The sequence below is a fragment of the Artibeus jamaicensis genome, unplaced genomic scaffold, assembly GCF_021234435.1.
Source record: "Artibeus jamaicensis isolate MK-2021 breed Jamaican fruit bat unplaced genomic scaffold, CSHL_Jam_final contig_233, whole genome shotgun sequence".
NCBI lineage: Eukaryota > Metazoa > Chordata > Mammalia > Chiroptera > Phyllostomidae > Artibeus > Artibeus jamaicensis.
The window spans coordinates 38479674-38500689 of record NW_026521486.1 but is presented as its reverse complement, the minus strand read 5'-3'; the positions used below and the strand labels follow the sequence as shown (position 1 = coordinate 38500689).

At 39.4% G+C, this 21016-nt stretch overlaps 1 protein-coding gene and 1 pseudogene across 7 annotated transcripts in view; one reads left to right on the top strand and one right to left on the bottom strand.

The window, feature by feature from the left end:
- The window catches only part of DENND5B (DENN domain containing 5B), a 165659-nt gene that overhangs the window by 14629 nt on the left and 130014 nt on the right, over positions 1-21016 (top strand). Inside the window, exon 1 of one of the 7 annotated variants that reach the window (XM_053662191.1) lies at positions 10104-10128. The exons of the other annotated variants lie outside the window; for them this stretch is intronic. Coding sequence (XP_053518166.1) covers positions 10119-10128 — 10 coding nt within the window. The 5' untranslated portion in view covers positions 10104-10118. Of the gene's footprint in view, positions 1-10103; positions 10129-21016 lie in introns of those variants that run through there. 7 annotated transcript variants of the gene reach the window in all.
- LOC128626902 (small nuclear ribonucleoprotein E-like) lies at positions 5917-6181 on the bottom strand (annotated as a pseudogene).

Genomic DNA, 21016 nt, shown 5'->3' with positions numbered 1-21016 from the left:
GTGCTAATAGGACTTTCCGAAGAGTGTCTGTTTATACACTGTCGGAGGATTTATAATAATGAACCCTTAGGACTTTGGTTTTCATGGTACTTTCCCACTACTGAATATTCTACCAGGACTAAGGGTAGATAAAATTAAGAAACTGCTTTTTGAAAAAATTGTGTTTAAATTTAAAAACTAATAATATATGGTTAGTTTAAAAACTGGACAGTGCAGGATTGCAAAGAAAGCAACAATCACCTATTATGTCAAAGGGGAGGAATTTAAGTTTCAATTTTTGGTCACTAATCAGAAGCCACAGGGACCATTTATCTTACTGAGGCATTGTGGTTAAATGAACTGAGCAACAGCCCAAGCAACACAATAAGATTTTTTTGCAGGGGGTCCAAGCCTTTGCCACTGATTTAGTTAGTATATTAACATCTGTAAAGATCTCTGTAATCGTTGATTGAAAGGCTGAATGAATAAAATAGAATTGTCTACCTCATGTGTTTATTTTGAGGGATAAAAATTAAATCCTTACTTAGTACTTGGAACTTATTTTTTAAACCAAAATCCTTTATACTTGTCAGTATTTAAGGTGAAATGGAAGAGAAAGAGTAGCTTTGAATCTCAGGAGTTTAAAGCTGAAATAATCTCTTAACATTTCTTTTTTCATTATGGAAAAGAAAGGGGAAGCGGCACTGGTGCCAGACGAGATGGGGAGGCAGAAAAGAGGTCAGAAGAGGCAGTTTGGTGACAGACACGACGAACCCTTGATCTTTGTCTTACTGGGAATCTGATTCGTTCATCTGCAGTAGCAGAAGGGAAATACGTTTAGGAGGCTTAAGAAACCTCTGACGGCAGATCTGGTTGTCTCCTTTTCGGTTGCTGGGAGAGTGTAATTCTGGAGGGAGGCTGAATCTCAAAGCCAGAGCAGATCTGACGCTTGTCCCTGGAAGCTCCCTTCCTGTCTCCCTTGTAAGGGCTGTGTAAACAGTTCATGCTCAGAGCTGGCACGGGCTGCAGGGAATGCCTGAAGTTTCCCTTTTCGTGGAGCCGAATAATAGAACAGGCATGGTCTTTTAATTGTCTTGCATGTTTTGGCTGTTGGTGCTTTTGGAATTCTTCTGTAAATTACTTTTCTCCTAAAAGATGCTTATCGTGGGCTTCATGTTTAAACCAACCAGCCAAAATAGAGACCTTAAGATGCCAAAGAAGGGATATTTGTCACAGTAATTAGAAAAACTATACAAGGACAGATGTGCTTCTCGTTTTCTTTAAACCTATCAATGTGCTAATGTGAATATGACTTGTGATGATAGTGCATTCTAAATTATTTTGAGTAAACAAAGCAAAACTCTAGTTAGTTCTTACCCGGTGAGGTATAATTTGCATTTTTGTTTCTGTTTGGTTATTTTTAGTTGCTCTGGGTACTGTGAGTGGCACTGATTCTATAGAAAGTTGCTAGAGGACATAGCAGTCACGAAAAAGGTTGAGGGGCCAACCATTCATTATCTGTGTCTAGATCTCTATTTCTACCCTTTTTGTTTCGAGAACCAGATGCAGATGTTACACTTTTAAAAGAGAAAAGTAGACTAGCCTGCTTTAAGCATTTCACGGAGTGGGAGAGGAGTTGGGAAGCGAGGTCGAATTCAGCTTTACAAAGATTTTTCTGTCAGAATGCTTGTTACAGGTCAAAGAGAACCTAAGGAATAAAGGAATTGGGCTGGTTCACATACAGGTGCTTTGGGGGTGGAGGGGCGTTGAGTTGCAACTGGAACAGACCTCTAGCTCCGTTTCACTGCAGTTCTGTATTTATGCTCTGTCTGTCCCGTGTTGACTTCCTCTCCAGGGCCGCTTCCTTCGTGGTGGCACAGTGGTGGCAGTAGTTGAGGCTTCCCATTTGCACAGTACACCTTTCCCAGAAGAGATTTAACTCCTCGGCCACTCCCCACTCAGGGCATAAAACAGAAATCTGGGTCCTTGTTATGATTAGATCACTTTAAGGTCACACTTCCCTGGGGCCTGTCCTTGAACCATTAGTGTGGCAAGGAAGATGGGATTAGAGCAACTGTTTAGAGACCAGTCTGTGATTAAAAACTACAGGACTGCTTTACAGTGGGAAAGGGAAGTGGCTGCTGGGAAGGCTATGAAGAGGGCCCCTTGAAAGGCAGAGAAGAGCCCCTCAGGGTTTGAACAGGGAATGGCATGCTCCCAGCTGTGGTTCAGGAACATCCCCCTGCATGAGGGCTGTAGAATGGGATTGGACTGGGAAGGGACTAGAAGTGGGAAATGAGTTAGGATATTCTGTAAAACAAACTAGAGAGAGGGCCTGAATTAGGGTGATGTCAGAGGGAGTAGAGAGGATGGATCTAAGAGAAGGATAGACATCAGATGAGTGGGACTTGACGGCCTCGTTGTCCGTGAAGTTAAAGGGGAGGTGGGGCACACAGGACTGAGACTACGGGCCCAGGCGACAGGCACGTGGCAGTGACAGTCATAGAAGGGAGCGACGCGGGAGCAAACGGGTGCCAGAGGATGGGTGGTTAGGTTAATTGAGTTTGGTAGTGATGGTGCTGGTATGACTTTATTTTCCATTATAGCAGGGAGGATTAAAACCATTTCTTCCACATCTTATCATGACAGTAGTGATTAACTGTGTTATGGGGTGTGTGCAAGCAAGCAGTGGGGCTAGAACTTGAAGGCTTCAGGTGCACAGTTCTGTATTCTTTCCATAATATCACACTTACCTTTGTTTATAGACGTAATTCATGCGCTCTTTTTATTTCCTTCCCCCCTTCCTCCCTCCTTCTCTTCCTTTTTTTAGGGGACCAAGAATGCGTACATATTAGTTTATTTTTTTTTTGTGCCTGTAAATTTAAATCTTTTTTTTTAGCATGACATATAAAAATACTATAGTTAAGAAAAATACAGAAATTGCCCAGGATACAAGCTGAGACTTATTTTTGAGTTAGGATAATTTGTTGGGAATTAATCAGTAAGTAAGTTACCTTTTACTGTAGTGCTTCAATCTGTGGCTAAAACGCACCGTTGTTTTTGTGGCTGGCTGTACCAGTGCATTTAGAATGCATCTCTGTTCTTCAGCCAGGAGGCAGTGAGCCGTATGCTCTTTAACACTTGAGAGTAGGTACAGCAGACAGCTCGGACCGCTTTGTGTGCTGCAGGTGCTTGCACTGGGTGCTAGGCATTCCCACCTAGAATGTCCAGGTCGCCGGGTACCACCCCACAGCTCCGTATTTCATCTGGCTGGTAGTACTGCCCCGTAGTGGGTGACTAGGCGGGATGTAATTGCTCAGTAAACATCAGCTACGTGCTCGTTAAACACAGTTGATTTGATTCGTTCTCAGGCACTTTGATGGCATTTAAAGTGTTGCTGTAAATCTCCCTTAGATACTCAAAAACAATCCTGTGGGGTTGGGGCCTTTTTAAAATTTTTAAAAAGATTTTATTTATTTTATGTTTAGAGAAAGGGGAAGGGAAAGAAACATCAGTGTGTGGTTGCCTCTCATGTGGCCCCCACCAGCATGTGCCCTGACTGGGAATTGAACTGGTGACCCTTTGGTTCACAGTTTGTGCTCAATCCACTGAGCTACACCAGCCAGGGCAATTTTTTTTTAACTGAAGGCTAATTACTTTATTTTTAAAATAGGTAACACATTCATGTGGTGTCATTTTCAGAAGATACAAAAATTTAAAAATTATGTCTCATCCCTTTCCCCAGCTGTCTAGTTCCTTTCCCCAGACAGAACCATAGCTACCACTTTCTTGCTCAGACTTCCAGAGACACTCTCTGTGTTCCACAGCGTGTTTCTTACTACTCTTAGAGTATGCTCTTACCTTTGAGCTTTGCTATATTTCTTTATCCATGTTATTGCCTTTTTACTGTATTTAGTAACAATAATGAAGGTATTATTCACATTATATTTCTTGTTTATAGCTGGTCAAACACAGCCTCTAGTTTGCAGCTGTCGGGATTCAAAGACGTAAACGAGTTGCTTCAGTTGCTAGTGGCAGAATCAGAACCAGAAGGAAGGTTCTTTGGGGTCCATATCAGCCCCCTTTCACTACAGAGGAATTTAATTGTTGTCATATGGAAAACAGCTCACCTCTTTGATGTAAAAGCAGAACGCTTATACTTTAAAAGAAGAATAATAAACCCATTATGTGTTAACCTAAATCACATTTTGAATGAATGAAAATAGAACCAACTTTGGGTGTTTGTACACATTAGAATTACAGATTTTGTTGGTTGCCCAACTGTTTCAGAAATAGATTACCTGCCCTGGCTGGTGTAGCTTCAGATTGAGCGTGGGCCTGCTATCCAAAGTGTTGCCAGTTCAGGTCCTAGTCAGGGCACATGCCTGGGTTGCAGGCCAGGTCCCCAGTTGGGGGCAAGTAAGAGGCAACCACACACTGATGTTTCTCCTCTTCTCTTTCTCCCTCCCTTCCGAAAATAAATAAAATCTTTTTTTTAAGAAAATTAAGAACGGATTAAAAAGAAAAAATAGATTACCTACGTGTAGTTAAGCAAAGGCACTCACTCAAGTGAGACACTGGGGGGTTGGTTGTTCAAGAAGGCTCACCAACATTAATGTAAAAGAACTCAATAGATACTATCTTTCCTTTCAGCCACAAGGGTAACTATACATGTTGCATTAATAAAAGTTTTACTTGAAAAAATGCTTTATTGGCCCTGTCCAGGTAGCTCAGTTGGTAAGAGCATTGTCCCAATATGCCAAAGTTGTGGGTTCAATCACCAGTCAGGGTATATACAAGAAGCAACCAGTGGATGTATGAATAAGTGGAACAACAAATTAGTCTGTCTCTCTCTGTCTGTCTGTCTGTTTCTCTCTCTTTCTCTCCCTCTCTCTCTGTCTCCTCTCAAAAAGAAAATGCTTTACTATCTAAAGAGATACAGAATACATGATTTGGTTTAATCTTTTTCTTTGGTAAGGTATAGTTTTATAAATTATGTGATATCACCTTGACTTTGTGGAGTATTGCTATGCTAAGTGGAAGTTTGGATGCAGTATGGTGGGAGAGTAGGAAATTATCCAGTGTAGAGTATGTTTTGTTTTGTCTGCTTAGAAACTAAAAAAAACAAAAACCTTTCTGATATAGAAAATTTCACACATACACTAGAGAGAATGGTGTGGTGAATCCTCGTGTGCCCGTCAGCTGATTGTCACTCACTGCCAGTTCTCCTTACTCCGTCCTCATGCCTACCTACCACAAAAGAATTACTTCGAAACAAATTCCAGATTTGTGTCATTTTATTCATAATATTTTAGAACGTCTCTCTAAAAATAAGGGCTCTTTTATGTATGCTTTTTAAAAAATGAGTTTTGATTTTCTATTTAATCTTCAGATGCCTGTTGTAATCAGTTATGTATTAATAAACAATATGAACATTGTAGTCTCTCATGAACCAAATGGAATAATCAAATCAAGAGGTAAATCTTATGTGTGCTTTGTTTTTTAATTAAAAAACAATTTTATTGATGTTTTTAGAGAGAGAGAAATACCAGTTTGTTGTTCTACCCACCTCTGTGTCCTTTGGTTTATTCTTTTTTGTGCCTTGACCGGGGATCGAATTCCCAACCTTGGTGTATTAGGATGGTGCTCTGACCAACAAAGCTACCCGGCCAGGGCCTTACGTGTGCTCTTAACATTTTCAGAGTTGTATCGACAGATTTTGAGAAAGTAAGTAATTACTAAAAGCATGAGTGTTAGTCCAACTTGGAAATTTAGAAAGCTTAGAGAGCTTTCTTCCTTTCCCTTTCCCTCCCTTCCTAACATAAGGGTTATCAAAGCAATATGAGTAAATGTTTAATAACTACACTCCAAACAAAGGATACCTAAAAAATACAAATTGTACTGCTTCTCAACAGTTTTTCACTTCACTCAGTATTTCTAGTTGGAGGCACTTTGGGGCAGAGTAATGTTATCTCCTTTTAGCATGATCTGACCTAGTTGTTTTCTTGGCTTTGTTTTAGAAAGAATCTCTTCTGCGTCATTGAATATGAGGTTCATATACTCACCAAAACCAGTGATACAGCCCTCTTTCTGCGCATTCACTTGCTTATAAAGCCACACCTGCATCTGAGATCTGTTTTGCACGGATGAGGTTGATGGGCTGCACCCTCACCCTCCATACTTTTTGGCCATGGTACACCATGGTGGAAGCTGACAAAGAGCACACTAAGCCTTGTTACTTCTGGAATCAGAAGGCTCTTTTAACACAGTTAAACAGGGCTGGTTGATCATATTAGTTTACTACTTCTATGGAACAATTATCTTAAAATATAGCACTCAAAACAAGCATTTATCTCACATACTTTCCAAGGGTCAGGAATCCAGGAGCAGCTTAGCTGAGTGGTTCTGGCTCAGCTCACTCAAGAGGCTGCCGTCACCTCAGGGCCTGGCCCACCTGTGGCTGAAGAACCACTTCCTAGCTCACTTGTGTGTTTGTTGGCAGGCGTGTGTTCCTCAGCACTTGGGCCTCCTCATGGGTCACGCGTACGCCCTAATGACACAGCCGCTGGTCTCCCTCAGAGCAAGTGATTGGGGTGGAGATGTGGGTAGAGGAGGCACATAATGGAAACCGTATTTTTTAAAAAATAAACTAATCTCAGAAGTGGCACACTGCCATATCTGCTCTGTGCTAGTGGTTACATAGACCAAGGCTGGTACACGGGAGAAGGAACTGCACAAGGCCGCGGGTACCAGGCGGCAGGGATCACTGAGGGCCTTCTTGGAGGCTGGCTGCCACACTGGTTTTGGTATTGTCAAAGGAAAGCTTTTAAACTTGTGATTTCGGACTTAAAAATTTCAGCAAGGATTTTAAGTAGAGTGGACCAAAACTGTAGTGGTGTGCAGGGTTTTGGTGCAGTCTGTCCTGGAATAAATAATACAGATCTGTTTTAGGGAGGCCGTGGTACAGAGTTTGTGTGCAGGCTCTGAAGCCAGATTGCTTTGGGCGGGTTACTTGAATTCTGTTTACCTAATAATAATAGTATTCTATCTTCTCCTGGGATTTGCAGGTCAAATGCTTAGACCAGTGCTTGGCACATAGTAGGTGCTCGAGTGTTATGTGATGATGTTGATGATAACGATGATGATGATTTAAAGGTTTTATTTACTTATTTTTAGAGAGAGAAGAAGAGAGGGAGAAAGGGAGAGAGAAAGGGAGAGAAACATCATTGTGTGGTTGCCTCTCATGCACCCCCCCACTGGGGTTCCGGCCCACAACCCAGGCATGTGTCCTGACTGGGAATTGAACCAGCGACCATTTGGTTCGCAGGCCGGCACTCAATCACTGAGCCACATCAGGCAGGACTATTATTTTTATTGCTAAAAGAACTTAAGAATACAAGTGAACTTAGCTGCTTTTATATCTGGAATATAGGGTAGGATTTGGCAGGTAGTAGAGAGGTGGACAGAGACCTGTGGTAAGGGTGAGCAGAGTTGATTTGTATTTATGCTGCTAACCCTTGGCAATTAGTGTTTATTTTAAACTACTTTGTTAAAATAAAGAATGGTTAGGCATTTGTATCACTGCCTTTCTCCGTTTTTGCTTCAGTAATAACACTTTGATTCATGCCTCAGACTCAGCAGTATAGGGCACACAGGTGTTCTTTTCTTAAATTTTTTTTATAACTGTCCTGCTTTGAAAGAGAAGTTATGGTGGTATTGCTCTTTTAAAAAGGAAAATGAATAAAAGAATATTGAAAAGGGTGGTAGTGGAAGGAACTGAAAAGTGCTTGATAAATTATGTAAGGAAACATTTGGCTTTGGTCAGAAATTTAGTTGTTAGCCAGCTGCAAGCGCACCCATCTGGCACACTTTTTCATTATTCTTCTGAAATATTCATGGGCTCCAACAGTCCCTGCCTTGTTTCCATTAGGTCCTCGCATATTTTCATCTTCCGGTAGCCGATCTGGAGTTGCAGTGGTTGCCCTTTGTTTTTTGTTTCCTTGTTTCTGTGCGTGTCATCAGTAAAGAAAAGGCAGACAAGGAAAAGTTTGTGTATGTTCAAAAGTTCTCTTGCAAAATAAGGTGTGGGGCAAATTAGTGCAGGATTTGAGAACAATGGCTAAGGGAACCCACTAAAGTTTCTGCTTTAAAGTAGCTGTAACACTTTAGACATCTCTGAATTATGAATCTCCTCTGCTCATTAAGCAGCACCCTTAATTTCCATTAGAGAAATTTTATTTTTGATTTAGAGAGCATAAGATTAGTAAACTTAAAAATTTTTATTAATAAAGGGCATTTGCCAAGTTTTTAATTAATTTCTCAGAAGTTTCTTGAAATCATTTAGTATGTGGATCATGGGAGATCATAAGTAATCCTTTTATGTTTTAAAATTAACTTTATTTCAGATCACTGATACTAGTATTATTATTTAGCACTCAGAACCAAGAGTTTTGAAAATCGATCTTATAAATTTTTCTCAGAGCTCGTGCTTTTTTACTGAATAGTAATTTGACATTCACCTAGTTATTTCCACTTTAGTTTAAGAAGAAACTTTGCACTATTTAATGTCTTCAACATTCAAATCCGATTTTCTTTCATTAGTTCCCTGTTTTACATGGGAAGAGAACCCTCCTATTTTTCTCTCTTAAAGGAGGTTGGCAGTGTGTGTTTGTACCAACTACTGAGATTTTACCTTGTTGAGTGATTAAGATTTCAAACACCGAGTGGGGTCAGCCTTTTCATTTTTGTAGGTTTACATTGTGACAGTAGCATTGAACAATAGGGGGCTGTTTGTGCCATGGATTTTTATGATAGGGTTTTTTAAAACTTTTATTGAATTTATTGGGGTGACATTGGTTAATAAAATTACAAAGGTTTCAGGTGTACCATTCCTTAATACTTCATCTGTATATTGTATTGTGTGTTCACCACCCCAAGCCTGTGATGTGGATTTTAGTGCTGGAGTGTAATCTTCCTCTGGTTTCTCTTCTTTTAGCTTTGCCTCCTTTGTCTGCTCTGGTTTTACAAGATGAAGAAACATAATGGCTTTATTGGGGTCAGTGCTTCCCAGAAACCTGGCTGACTTTATTTGCCACCTTTTAAACAAAGGATTTGCAGGCTATGCAGGCTGCCCATCTGTCTCAGGAAGCTTTGTGTGGCTAGTGTGCAAAAAGTTGTTTTTACTCAGAGGCAGAAGGAAGCCTTTCCTACATACGTATTCAGAAAACAGTTTCTGGGTAAACACTTAAAATGCTGTTTAGTTTCGTGCTGTACTGAAAGTCACCCAACTGTCCCCATGTATTAGGAAGTGAATGAATTGAACAGAAGTCTCGTCACTGAAGTAAGTAAATTGAAGGTATTACAGAGCAGCTTTTTTTAGAGTAGAAAGAAAGAAGCTGGGAATTGTTCAGTTAATGGCTTTTATCTTTTATTTTCATTTATTTTATTTTTCTTACAGAATTGCAAGAGAACACATTGATGTTTCCCTTTCTCCCTTCCCCTCTAAAATAAATAAATAAAATCTTTAAAAAAATGTGTGCACTTTTTGCCTGTAGGTACTTAATTTGCCTTTTTTTTCAATAAAATATAAATTTTTATTATTATTTTTTAAATTAAATTTTATTAAGTTACTTTTCAAGTACATTTTTTTTTAAATCTATTTCTCCCATCCCACCCCACCCCCCTGCCCGGTCTCCCCCCTCCCTCCCATCCCCCCCCCCCCCACAGTCCTCATCTCTGTGTCTTTCATACTTGTTCCTCAAAATCCCTCCCCCTTTTTCCCCTTAAGTTCCCTTCCCTCTCCCCTCAGGTAGACTTTTGGGCACTGAAGATGTGGGGCTGGCTGGCCATGTGTATTAACGTTATTTCTAAGCCCCTCTTTCTGCTCTATAGGCTTGAAGCCGCTTGAGGGAAACCATTTAGCATAATACAGTGGTGCCTCGGTACTCGTTGGCTTCAGAACCTGTCAAACCTGGTACTCGTCGCATTTTGACAAGAAAAAATGTTTCAGCGCTCAGTGCTTGCTCACCATTCATCACACTTGCTAGAACTTGTTTGAGTCACAGTGCCACCCCACAAGAGAAAATTCTTCATCAATCATTGCTTGCTCGCCATGCCTCTGAATGGATTAACCAGTACCAATGTACCAGGGTAATAAAGGGCATGGGTTCTGGAGTTTTCTAAAGTGCATAGATTAAATCTGCCACTTGCTAGTCTTGCCTTTTAAAGTTTCTAAGCCTTAGATTATCGTCTCTAAAGCAGGGTCGTGTTTAACTCTTGAAGTTGCTGGGTTGATAAAAGAGATGATATGCAGTGTCTGGGGTACTTCAGAAACGATGAATACCACCTGTTGTTCACCTTTAGCGCCCTCGGCACCTGGTACAGTGCCATGTACATAACACATGCTCAGGGTACATGGGTTGAATGGGAACACTTCCAGAATGTATAGCTATTATCAGTATAATTGATAAACATGTTAAAAAGAAAAAAACAAAGTGTGTATGTTTATTTGTACCTCTTTTTGGCTGCAGTTGCTGCACTCTTGATGTCATGACAGCTCCTGTCATGGGCCTGACAATAGGAGGCACTTGTTACATGTTTGAATAAATTATTGATTTTTAATTCCCCTTTTATTTATTTTATTTTCTAATTTTCCAGTTATTTTTTAAAAAATATTTTATTTAATTTTAGACAGGGAAGGGAGGGAAAAAGAGAGGGAGAGAAACATCAGTGTGTGGTTGCCTCTCATGCGCCCCCTACTGGGGACCAGGCCCGCACCCCAGGCATGTACCAGAGTAGGAATCAAACTGGTGACCCTTCTTCGGTTTGCAGAACAGTTACTCAGTCAGTCCACTGAGCTTCATCAGCTAGGGCGCATTCCCCTTTTAAATGACAAGTTTTTCTGTTTGTCTCTTTAGGCTTTCCTAAACAAATTGGAGTTTTAGGTATCCTTTTTGAAAATTGAAACTATAAATCTTTATAGTAGAGGGGAGTAGATGTTGGCTAATCAGATTTCAAAATGATGAGTTTTTTGTTCTTGCTTTTAAAGCTGTTTAAAGCTGAACATCAAATCTCAGGTAAGCCTCTTAAAGACAAACTGGCACAGGTATGTGGAGCAGAAATTAGTATTTATTTACATATATACCTAGAATTGGGATATATTTCCTTGCTGTTTCTCTTTTGCCATGCATGGGTAAGGAGACGCTTTTCTATGCTTTAAATTTTGTTTTTTCCTCTGAGACTCTTACATTAGTGACTAACAACTGTATATTTGTTATTCAAATAGGGCCTCTGAATATAGATCCTTTCTGGTTGCTGATCTCTTTTCTTTATCCTTTGCATATTGAGTTCTCTTTTCAAGTCCCTAAACATGACTGAGGTCTTAACTAAAGTTTTTAGCTGATCTCTGATTTCATTTTCTCATGGGAATATATTTCCTCTTGTTCTAGCACTTCCTTCCACAGTCTTTGCTAGGTGAAATAAGTTCACGAAAGGTAAATTCCTTTTTATTTTTTAAGTGGGGGAGGGGCTGGTTGCTATATTAAATAGGGGGACAGAGAAAGTGATCTTTGAACAAAGGTTTAAAGGAAGTAAGAGAGTTAGTCAAGTAGATATTTGGGCTAAGAGAACAGGCTAGGCAGAAGCCCTCAGTGGGGCTTGGTGGTTGTCTGATGACTTAACCCTGAGAGTCCTGGGGGAGCGAACAGGGGAAAGAATAACCAGAGGGGAGGGCAGAAGAGTCACAAGAGGCCAGATCATAAAAGGGCCCTGTCGCCCTGAAAGGGCTTTGGTTCTAACTCCAAGGGAGATGGGGAGCCATTTCAGGCCTTGAAGAGAGGCAGGACCTCTGACTTAGCTTCGAAGGACCCTCTGGCAGCTGTGCGAAGATGAAACTGTAAGGGTACAAGGGCAGAAGCAGGGGAATCCGTTAGGAAGCTCGCAGCAATCTAGGTCAGAGATCTTGGTAGCTCAGAATGGATGGTGAGATATCAGCATCCAATATACTGTATTTGGAAAATTGAAGCAATAGGATTTCATTACCAAATGTGGAATGTGAGAAAAAGGGAGAAATTGAGCACGACTCCCAAAGTTTTGACTTGAGCAACTTGAAAAATGGAGTTGCTGTCAGTTTCTATGGGGAAGACTTGGGGGTGCATGGGTTGGACGTGGGGGTAGTGCAGAATTCATTTTTGGACATGCTGAGTTTGGGGTGCCTATTAGGTATCGTAGTCAAGAAAGCGGTTAGATGTATGACTTTGGGGTTAGGAGAAAGGACAGAGCTGGAATTATAAATTACTCATATTCTAAGTTCTTAAGGCTGGATAAGATCACCAAGGGAGAGAATGTAGATGGAGAACAGGAAAAAGGCCAAATATATAGCTCATAAACACTCTGACAGTAAGACTGGTCAATAGGACATGAAAACATTCTAGGAAAAACTCTATGAGTATTTTGTAGAAAATAGAACAGTAAAGAAGGAAGGCAGCAGCATTCAGAATATCTCTTTTGTTCCCCCTTTTTCTTCCTTTTGTACAGTTCTTAAATTTTTTCACTTGGTAGTAAGCTCAAGGTCAGAGTGAACACATAGCTCACCCTTTTCCAGGTAGATTGACATCTTTGGATTTTGTTTTTTTGCTATTTTATTAAAGTTCTTAAATCCCTCATTAAACTTCAAGTGTCTGTTTGCTAAACAAATATTAATAAATGCTTTCAGGTTCTTATATTTCTATTTACTTTTTATTAACCTCAATGTTGAAACAAAATATAAGCAGAAAATATTTCCTTACTGCTAACAATATATTAATATAAATTTTGAAAATAACTAGCCATTGGACATACCAGGCCTTTATTTTTTTCTTGTAATTTGTCTCCTCTCCTGAGGTAATTTCAAAATAGTTGTGTTTCAGCAACTTTATGTGCTTAAGCAGTCAGTGCACCATAGTGAATTGCAGAAGGTGGCGGATCTAGCCAATGGAAAACTCTCGTTGGTACTTTCAATTAGGTTAATGGAGCTGAAACTGAACTATAATGTGGCTTAGGAAACTGTGTCCTCCTTTCGTCTCTCTTTTTCCATGTTGTGTTCCCAATTCCTAGATTTGTCTTTAAAGTTGATATGTTGAGGGGAAGTAACTTACGGTGAGTAGCTTGATTTGCCATCAGTTCATTTCCTCTCCTAATGGAAGGGTTTGCCTAAAATAGGTTGGAGACTGATTTTCCCCCCTTCCTTTAGTAATAAGGATTATCAGTACCGGGATGGTAGAAAGGTTGCTTTTTATTTTTTGCCTGTGGTTAAAACTTTTGTTTCAAGTGACATATTTACCATTGAATTAAGGTGCATTTGGTGATTGAATGACTGATATTTGAAGGGACACTTTTTCTTTCCGTACAGGTAAAATACTTCAATAATGCTGAGTAAATTGGCAGTCAGAAGAAGTCATTCCTAATGAGGGATGAAATTGTGTTAGTTGCATTTGTTAGTGAAAAAAAATCAATATCAGACTGTATTCATGAGGTGTCTAATTTGAAGAACCACAGTTTCAAATACTAAAATAAACTTCCAGTTGCTAAATGGATGCATAGTCAATTCCTAGTCCTTAGATTGATTTGTGTTTGGGTTTTACTGCTGTAATTAAACCAATTTTTTAGGGACAGAGAGTTGATTTAAAGTATTGTGCAAAATGTGTTTTCTCTATCAGTACGAGTATTTTTCTTGTTTTATTGATAGAATAATGGGTTCAGAGAAATTTTAATGAAAGCTCCGATTTTATTTGTAAGGTCACAGTAAACCTTGTTTTAAAAAAAGTTGTGACACTTAGGTACAAAATAAAAGACTAGGAAAGGAAGTTTTTTGGGTCTCACATCTACATTTTAGGAGGTTCAGGGAAAACTTTCTCTAGACCCTGGAGGTCTATCTTTTTTTTTTAATTTAATTTTAAAAATTATTCTATTGTTCACATACAGTTGTCTGTATAGACCAGAAAGCTGGGGTTCAGTTTTCTTCTTTTGTCGTTCTTTGGGTTTCACTGCTGTAATCTTTGATGGGAAAACGGAGAGCTCACATTACTGCCAAGCGTCACCAGTGCAATTGCCTTCTGCTCCAGGCCCCGGCCAGGGGAGAAACAAGAGGCTGGGAAGCAGTGTCCATATTGGTGCATCACATATAAGGAAATTGAGAACAGTCCTGTATGAGGAGTTACTGAAAAGAACAGTAAAATGTGTGGGCTGTCATATACTTCGATATTACTTTAAAACAGGCTGTGTCTGAGTGTAGCTAGAGCTCGATGGTGATGACAGTGAGCACTCCAGAGTTCGGTCTGCGTGGTTTGGCCTGCTTTGAGGGTTGGTAGACTTGGAATCAGCTTCCCCCCGCACTGCTTTCGATGTGGCAAAAGTGGGGAGCATCTGTCCAGTTACTGTCTGTCTGTTCTTTATTTCAATGTCTCTGGTTATATTTTGCTTGCTTGTTTTGTTGATTAGGTTACACTTATAGGTGAGATGATATGGTATTTGTCTTTCACCACCTGGCTTATTTCACTTAGCATAATGCTCTTCAGATCCATCCATGCCGTCTTGAAGGGTAGGAGCTCCTTCTTTCCTTCTGCTGCATAGTATTTCATTGTGTAAACGCGCCACTGTTTTTTTGATCCACTCATTTACTGATGGGCACTTTGGCTGTTTCTAGCACTTGGCTGTTGTAAATAATGCTGCTGTGAACATTGGGGTGCATAGGTTCTTTTGAATTGGTGTTTCAGGATTCTTAGGATACAACCCCAGCAGTGAAATTGTGGGACAAAAGGCAGTATTTTCAGTGTTGGGTAGTTTTCTGAGTATAGTCTTTTACCTCCTTTGTAAGGTTTATTCCTAGGTACTTTATTTTTCTTGTCAATATAGCAAATAGCATTTTTTCCTGATTTCTGATTCTGATATTTCATTGTTGGTGTACAAAAATGCCTTTGATTTCTGAATATTAACTTTGAATCCTGCTGTTTTGCCAAATTCACTTATTAGGTCAAGTGGTTTTCTGGTGGAGTCTGTAGGATTTTCTGTGTATACTATCATGTCATCTGCAGTGACAGTTTTACTTCCTCCTTTCCAATTTGGATGCCTTTTATTTCTTTTTTTGTCTGATAGCTGTGACCAAGAGTTCCAATACTACGTTGAATAAAAGTGGTGAAAATGGACATCTTTGTCTTATTCCTGGTCTTAGTGGGAAGGTGTTTAGTTTGTGCCCATTGAGTATGATGTTGGCTCTAGGTCTCTCATGTATGTCTTTTATTATGTTGAGGTATCTCCCTCTACTCCCACTTTGCTGCATGTTTTTATCATAAAAGGATGCTATATATTTTTAATAGTAGAACACCATGTACTTTATGATGTACCCTTATTTTTTACATATCGTCTCCCTGTAGGATCTTAGGTTGTTTTTGACATTTTTATTGTAAACAGTATTGCACAGAACTTTCAACTAGGAAAAATTTTGCACACATTTGAAATGATTTCTTTTCTTAGGTCACATTCCTGAGGGGGAACTACAGAGTCAAGCCGCATGCCTATTTTATTTTTAATGCATATTGCCAAACTTCCCTCTGCAAAGGCTGTGCTGGTTTGCTCTCCTACCAGTATTCTTGAAGAAATATTACTGGTTTTGTCAGGTTTTTTTAACCCTCCAGTGAATATTTTGTTAAGAAAACACAACCCACTGGAAGATTTAGAATCTCTATTCCGTAAATGATAGATTTCTTACTAGTGTTCTGCAGAGTTTCTGGAATTCCAGATGTCATAGAACTTTCTTCTGAAAATTAAGAATGGCCCTCTTATGGATGTCCATATGACCAAAAACATTAATTTTCTTAAAAATAAGTATATATCATAAGTCAAATATTTTGCGTCTTAAAAGAAGTATAATAATCTTAGGTTTCATATGTAATTTTCCTTAAAAATTATAATTCTTTTCTTGGAATTAAAAAAGGCAGTGTGTTTTAACTGTGACAAGGGGACGTGGTTTTCATTGCTGATAGGACTGGACGGTACATTTTAAATCATTTCTGAACTTTCTTGGTGAACCACAATTAGAAAATGAGCTTGGCTTTCAGTGAAGTATTTATTGATTCTGTGCCAAAAGGCCCAAGTTTTCAGCTGCACCCAATAATATATTCCACCCATATGGAGACTATCAATCTGACCTTTGTAAAAAATACATAGCATTTCATTAATTAAATTGGTCCTCTTGAAGGTACTCTTGCTGAAAAGGTCTATCCTTTACACAAAGAAGGAGGAAGGGGTTTGATTAATTTAAAGGTCTGCCGAAGCATATAATACAGTATTTGGGAAAATGTCAGGCTCTCATGAATTAAAAAAAAGTTATATGGGAAATTCACTTAACTTGTTAATTGAATTAGTTTCCAGAAAGATGTGAATGCCTGGGAGGGTCTTGTGATGGGAACCAGGTTTGTAGAGAGGCAGCGTATTATGTAAGGGAAAACCTGTTCTCAGAAGCAGACACTCGGGGTTTCACTGCTACTGGGAGAGCTGCTGAACCTTTCTAGGCTTCAGTTTTCTCAGCCTTGTTTGGAGACTTGGATGAACATGCCTGGGGATCTTGTTAAAATGCAGAGTCTGCTTCAGTGGATCTGGGCTGGGCCTGAGACTCTGCATTTCTAACAGGCTCTTTGGTAATGCCAGTGCTGCTGGCCGGGGAGTCACAGTTAGAATCGCAAGGAAGTAGGGGTCTGTGTTTCCTGCTAGTTCTAGAAGTCTTATTCTGAGTTAAGCTATTCTAGGCATTAAGTTAAATACCTTAACATTTAAAAAATATTTTTATTATCATTAAGTGGAAGAAAAAAGCTCCTTTACATCTGTTAAGTTTCCTAGTGAGAACTTTTTTGTCTGATAATGTCTAAGATTGGTCTTAAAATATTCCGGCACATCCTGACCATTGTGGTTCAGTTGGTTGGGTGTCATCCCACAAAGTGAAAGGTCAGCAGTTCAATTCCCAGTCGGGGCACACGCCTGGGGTTACAGGTCGGTCAGGGTGTGTGTAAGAGGCAACCAATTGATGTTTTTTTTTCTCACATTGACATTTCTCTCCTTCTCTCTCTCCTTCCCTTTTCCTCTCTCTAAAAATAAATAAATAAGACCTTTATAAGAAATAAATATCCCAGTATTCACTGTTTCCCTTTAAAAAGTCGAGAGGGGGTAGATAAAATGAGAATAACAAAGTATCAGTAGTTGTTGAAGCAGAGTGATGGGTACAGAAAGGTTTGTTATACTTTTCCCTTATTTTCTATCTTTAAGTGTGTGTTTGAAAATGTATTTTAGAAAACTAAAACACGCAAACAAATAAATGTAAATCTGCCAGGGTCACAGACTGTGGTATTTATATATATATATTTATTCCCTTCGTCTCCTTCTCTCTGCTTTAGACACTGATTTCTGAATGCTAATTTGTCTAATAGGGTGCAAGGTGGCAGTGACCTGAGAGAGACGCTTTGAAGGAGAAAAACATAATGTCTAATGAAGCACATTTTCTGCAAAGTGAGAAACTCAGCCATTCTGTAGGTGCCAGACTTAGGCTGTTTGTTTCTGTTAAACATTGCAGATGTGTCTATGCCAACTAAACTCGAATGTGTTAGTGATATTTTTGGAAATTCACTTTGCAAACTGTAACCTCAGAATAGATTGTGGTTGCTGTGTTAAATGTATCAATCAAATATTACCATTTTTTTAATAGGATGAAGCTACTTAAAATAGGGGACAGGAAGTGCATCTGTAAGAAATATTTCCTGCTACTACAGGAGATTTTAGATGTAGGGTTATAGCAATGCTTTTAAATCCAGAGTGATTTTATAGTCTATGGAACAAAACAAATTGAAAACACGTAAAATGGAGAAGGGGTATAGTGCAGAAACCTTGGTTTTGGTAGGAATTTGGAAAATTGATCAAAACAGTTATAGAATGGCATTCTGTTTAGGAAATAGCATTTTTAAAAGATTTTATTTATTTTTAGAGAGAGGGCAAGGGAAGGGGCAGAAAGAGAGAAGCAAAACATTGATGTGAGACAGAAACATTGCCCATAGCACACACCCCCACTGGGGGTGAACCCCCACTGAACACAGGAACGTGCCCTGATGGGGAATCAAACCCGAGACCTTCCGCTTAGCAGCAGCGCAGTGCCCAGCTAAGCCGCCCCAGCCAGGGCAGGAAATAATATTTTGATACGGGATAAATAAATGTGCTCTAACAAAAAGCTATCCTATGTAGATTAGCTATATCTAATTTATATATAGTTTCTAGTTTGAGGATAATATTTTAAAAGCACAAATTAATGTCTGGTTATCAAAACTAGAAAGTAAAGAAAAAATAAAATATTTTAGAAGTATTATCCTCAGCCACAACCATTGCTATCATTTCACTATTTTTCCTTTCAGTGTTTAATGTGGTTTTATATACTTTTTCTTCTACCTTACATATTCTTTTATCCTGTTTATTCATTGAACATTGTAAAATATTACTTTTCACTATTATACATTGTTTTGTATATATTACCTGAGTAAAGTAATTCCTTGTCAGTCTAAGTGAAGACCTTCAGAGTCCCCAGATAGGTAGTTAGAAGTATTTTCAACTTTGACATTACTTTTAGGCCTAATCCAGGCTGTCTGTTACGATGAGTGGAATGGAGATAAGAGAGTCATTTTGTGCCAGGGAGACCAAGACGGCTGTAGGGCCCATCTGATATTTGAGTAAGTTTTGAGCTGAACGAGATTCTTATATTTGTCCTGGAAGGAATGCAATCCCAAGTCGAACAGAGCCGCATAGGACTCTTAGTCCAGACCTGTGTTAGCCCTGATGCCAGGATTCTTCAGGACTTGGAAGGCTCATGTGGAAGTCATACGTCTGACTCAAACCCCAAAGTGAAATTTGGGGAGAATGGGAGTATGATACTGGTCATTCTTGCCAGTCCAGGGAGTTTAAATCTCACAAAAATCACAGTACTTAAAGACAAGTTTACTATAGTCCTTAAGGACTAAAGCAAACCAAAAATATATGTATACACACACACAGATTAAGTGAACTAATAGAAATGAAGTGCTAAGAACAGTTGTTACCACATATTCAGTATTTCTTTGAATACTGAATAAACTGAACCGAATAGAAAATAAGGATTAAACCTGTCTCTGCCTTTCCTTCCCTTTTGTGTTTTACCCATTCAACCGAGGACCTTCTCAGTTTTACCCATATTTTTTAATTTAAAAGCCTTAAAAAATGCCTGGGGTAAAATAGATGAATTTTGTCTGATTATTAGAAGCAGAAGGAATTAACGAATAACCTCGTTGGTGACTGACAGCAGCAACTTAGATTTAAGGTCTGAGGCTTGTATTCTTCTAAGGTTTAAAGCTTTCCGAAGTAAATGTACTTACTATGTTTAGACAGTTCTTTTGAAGCATGTTCTCATTAAAGACTTTTTATCATGTCGGGACTTATAACTTGAACTTGACCAATTTCCTCTCTTATTGCCAATGTAATTGCTTTTAAAGGTGTGAAAGTGTGTTCTATTGCTTAAAAATTCAGTGTTTTTCAAGTCTGACAGTTTGTGATTTGACTTTCAGATCTCCAGCAATGTTAATTTTTGAACTTGAAAGTTTCAACTATGTCAAAATCATAGATCACATTCAGAATGTAATAAAATGTTTGAACCTTCTTTAGAAAGAAAAATATACAATTTCAGACTTTTTACAAATATTCTGAAACTTACCCATTTATTGTTTATAAAAACTGTTGCTTCTCCTTAGATATATTGTTAGACTATTTCCATTCAGGATAATGTGTCCCATTGGGTTCAGTTCCATTGAAATTGAACTACAGTGCTATAGTGCTTTATTTGTATAATGCAGAAGTTCTAGATCCTCTGTTTGGAAGAAATAATAAAGCAGGAGGGACAGTTATGCTTAGTGATTTTTATTATTTTGTCTTTTTGAAATGTTTAAGGTGCATTGTCTTGAGTGATGGTTGTTTAATTTTTTTTTCTGGGTCCTGAATGCTGTTGTGGAATGTTTAAGTAGAATCTTGGTCCAAAGTCCCCCATCCCAGGGATTCTGGATCTGCCTTTCACTAGCTGTATATATTTTAAAATGTGGGGGAACCAGAAAATCTTTGCAGGCTTTTAAGTAGTCTGGGCTTCTTCAAGGGATGCCGTGTTTTTAAAGAAATGCTAGGTCCGTTCATCCTTAGGATGACTGAGGTTACCAGGGTTTCCTGAGTTCTTCTCTGTCCTGATGTCCACCACCTTGTCATTACATACTTTGCTGACACCGTTCCCCCACCCCGTGATCTACTCCACTGCCCTGACGTCAGTGTGCTCCACTAGCAACACGCTCCTGATGAGGGCTAAACTTCTGTCTCTAGGCCAGACCTTTCTCCTGGAATTCAGATTTCAGTGTGTAACTGCATTCCTGTTACTTCTCCCCAGAAGTAGTCTTCCCCTTTTTAGTTGATTGTCCATCTCTCAAAAGCCTTGGTGTTACTCCTGATTCTTCTTTCTGTCAGATTCCAATTTAGTCCATTAATAATTACAGCCTCAACCTTTGAAATATGTCCAGAATCCAGCTACATCTCACTAACTCCACTGCTTCTGTTACCAGCATTGGGATTCTTGGGCTCCCCAAGTGGAAATCCAGAGGAAACCCGGAGAAATCTCCAGACAGATTTCATGAAGCTTATGCCGGAGCACAGGGGAGGCAGCACAGAGGGAAGGAAGGTCCTCTGTTCTGGTTTGGAGCCTGGCTCTACTTGGCTGCTTTTATAAGCTGGGGACAAAGTGGGCTTGCCTGCAGGGGCGAGCTTTTTGAAAAAGGTAGGCTTGCAGAATTTTCCATTTCAGGGTTTGTTGACTTGCTTCTCCAGCTGCCTTGGCTGGTAATTATGTCCCCACCTACACTGTGGGGGCAAGACGGTGGACTGCTCATTACTGCCTCCCAAGCAAGGTCCTGTGGCCGTCAAACCTCGATCAATAGCTCATGCCCTCGGTAGTTTATAAGCAAGC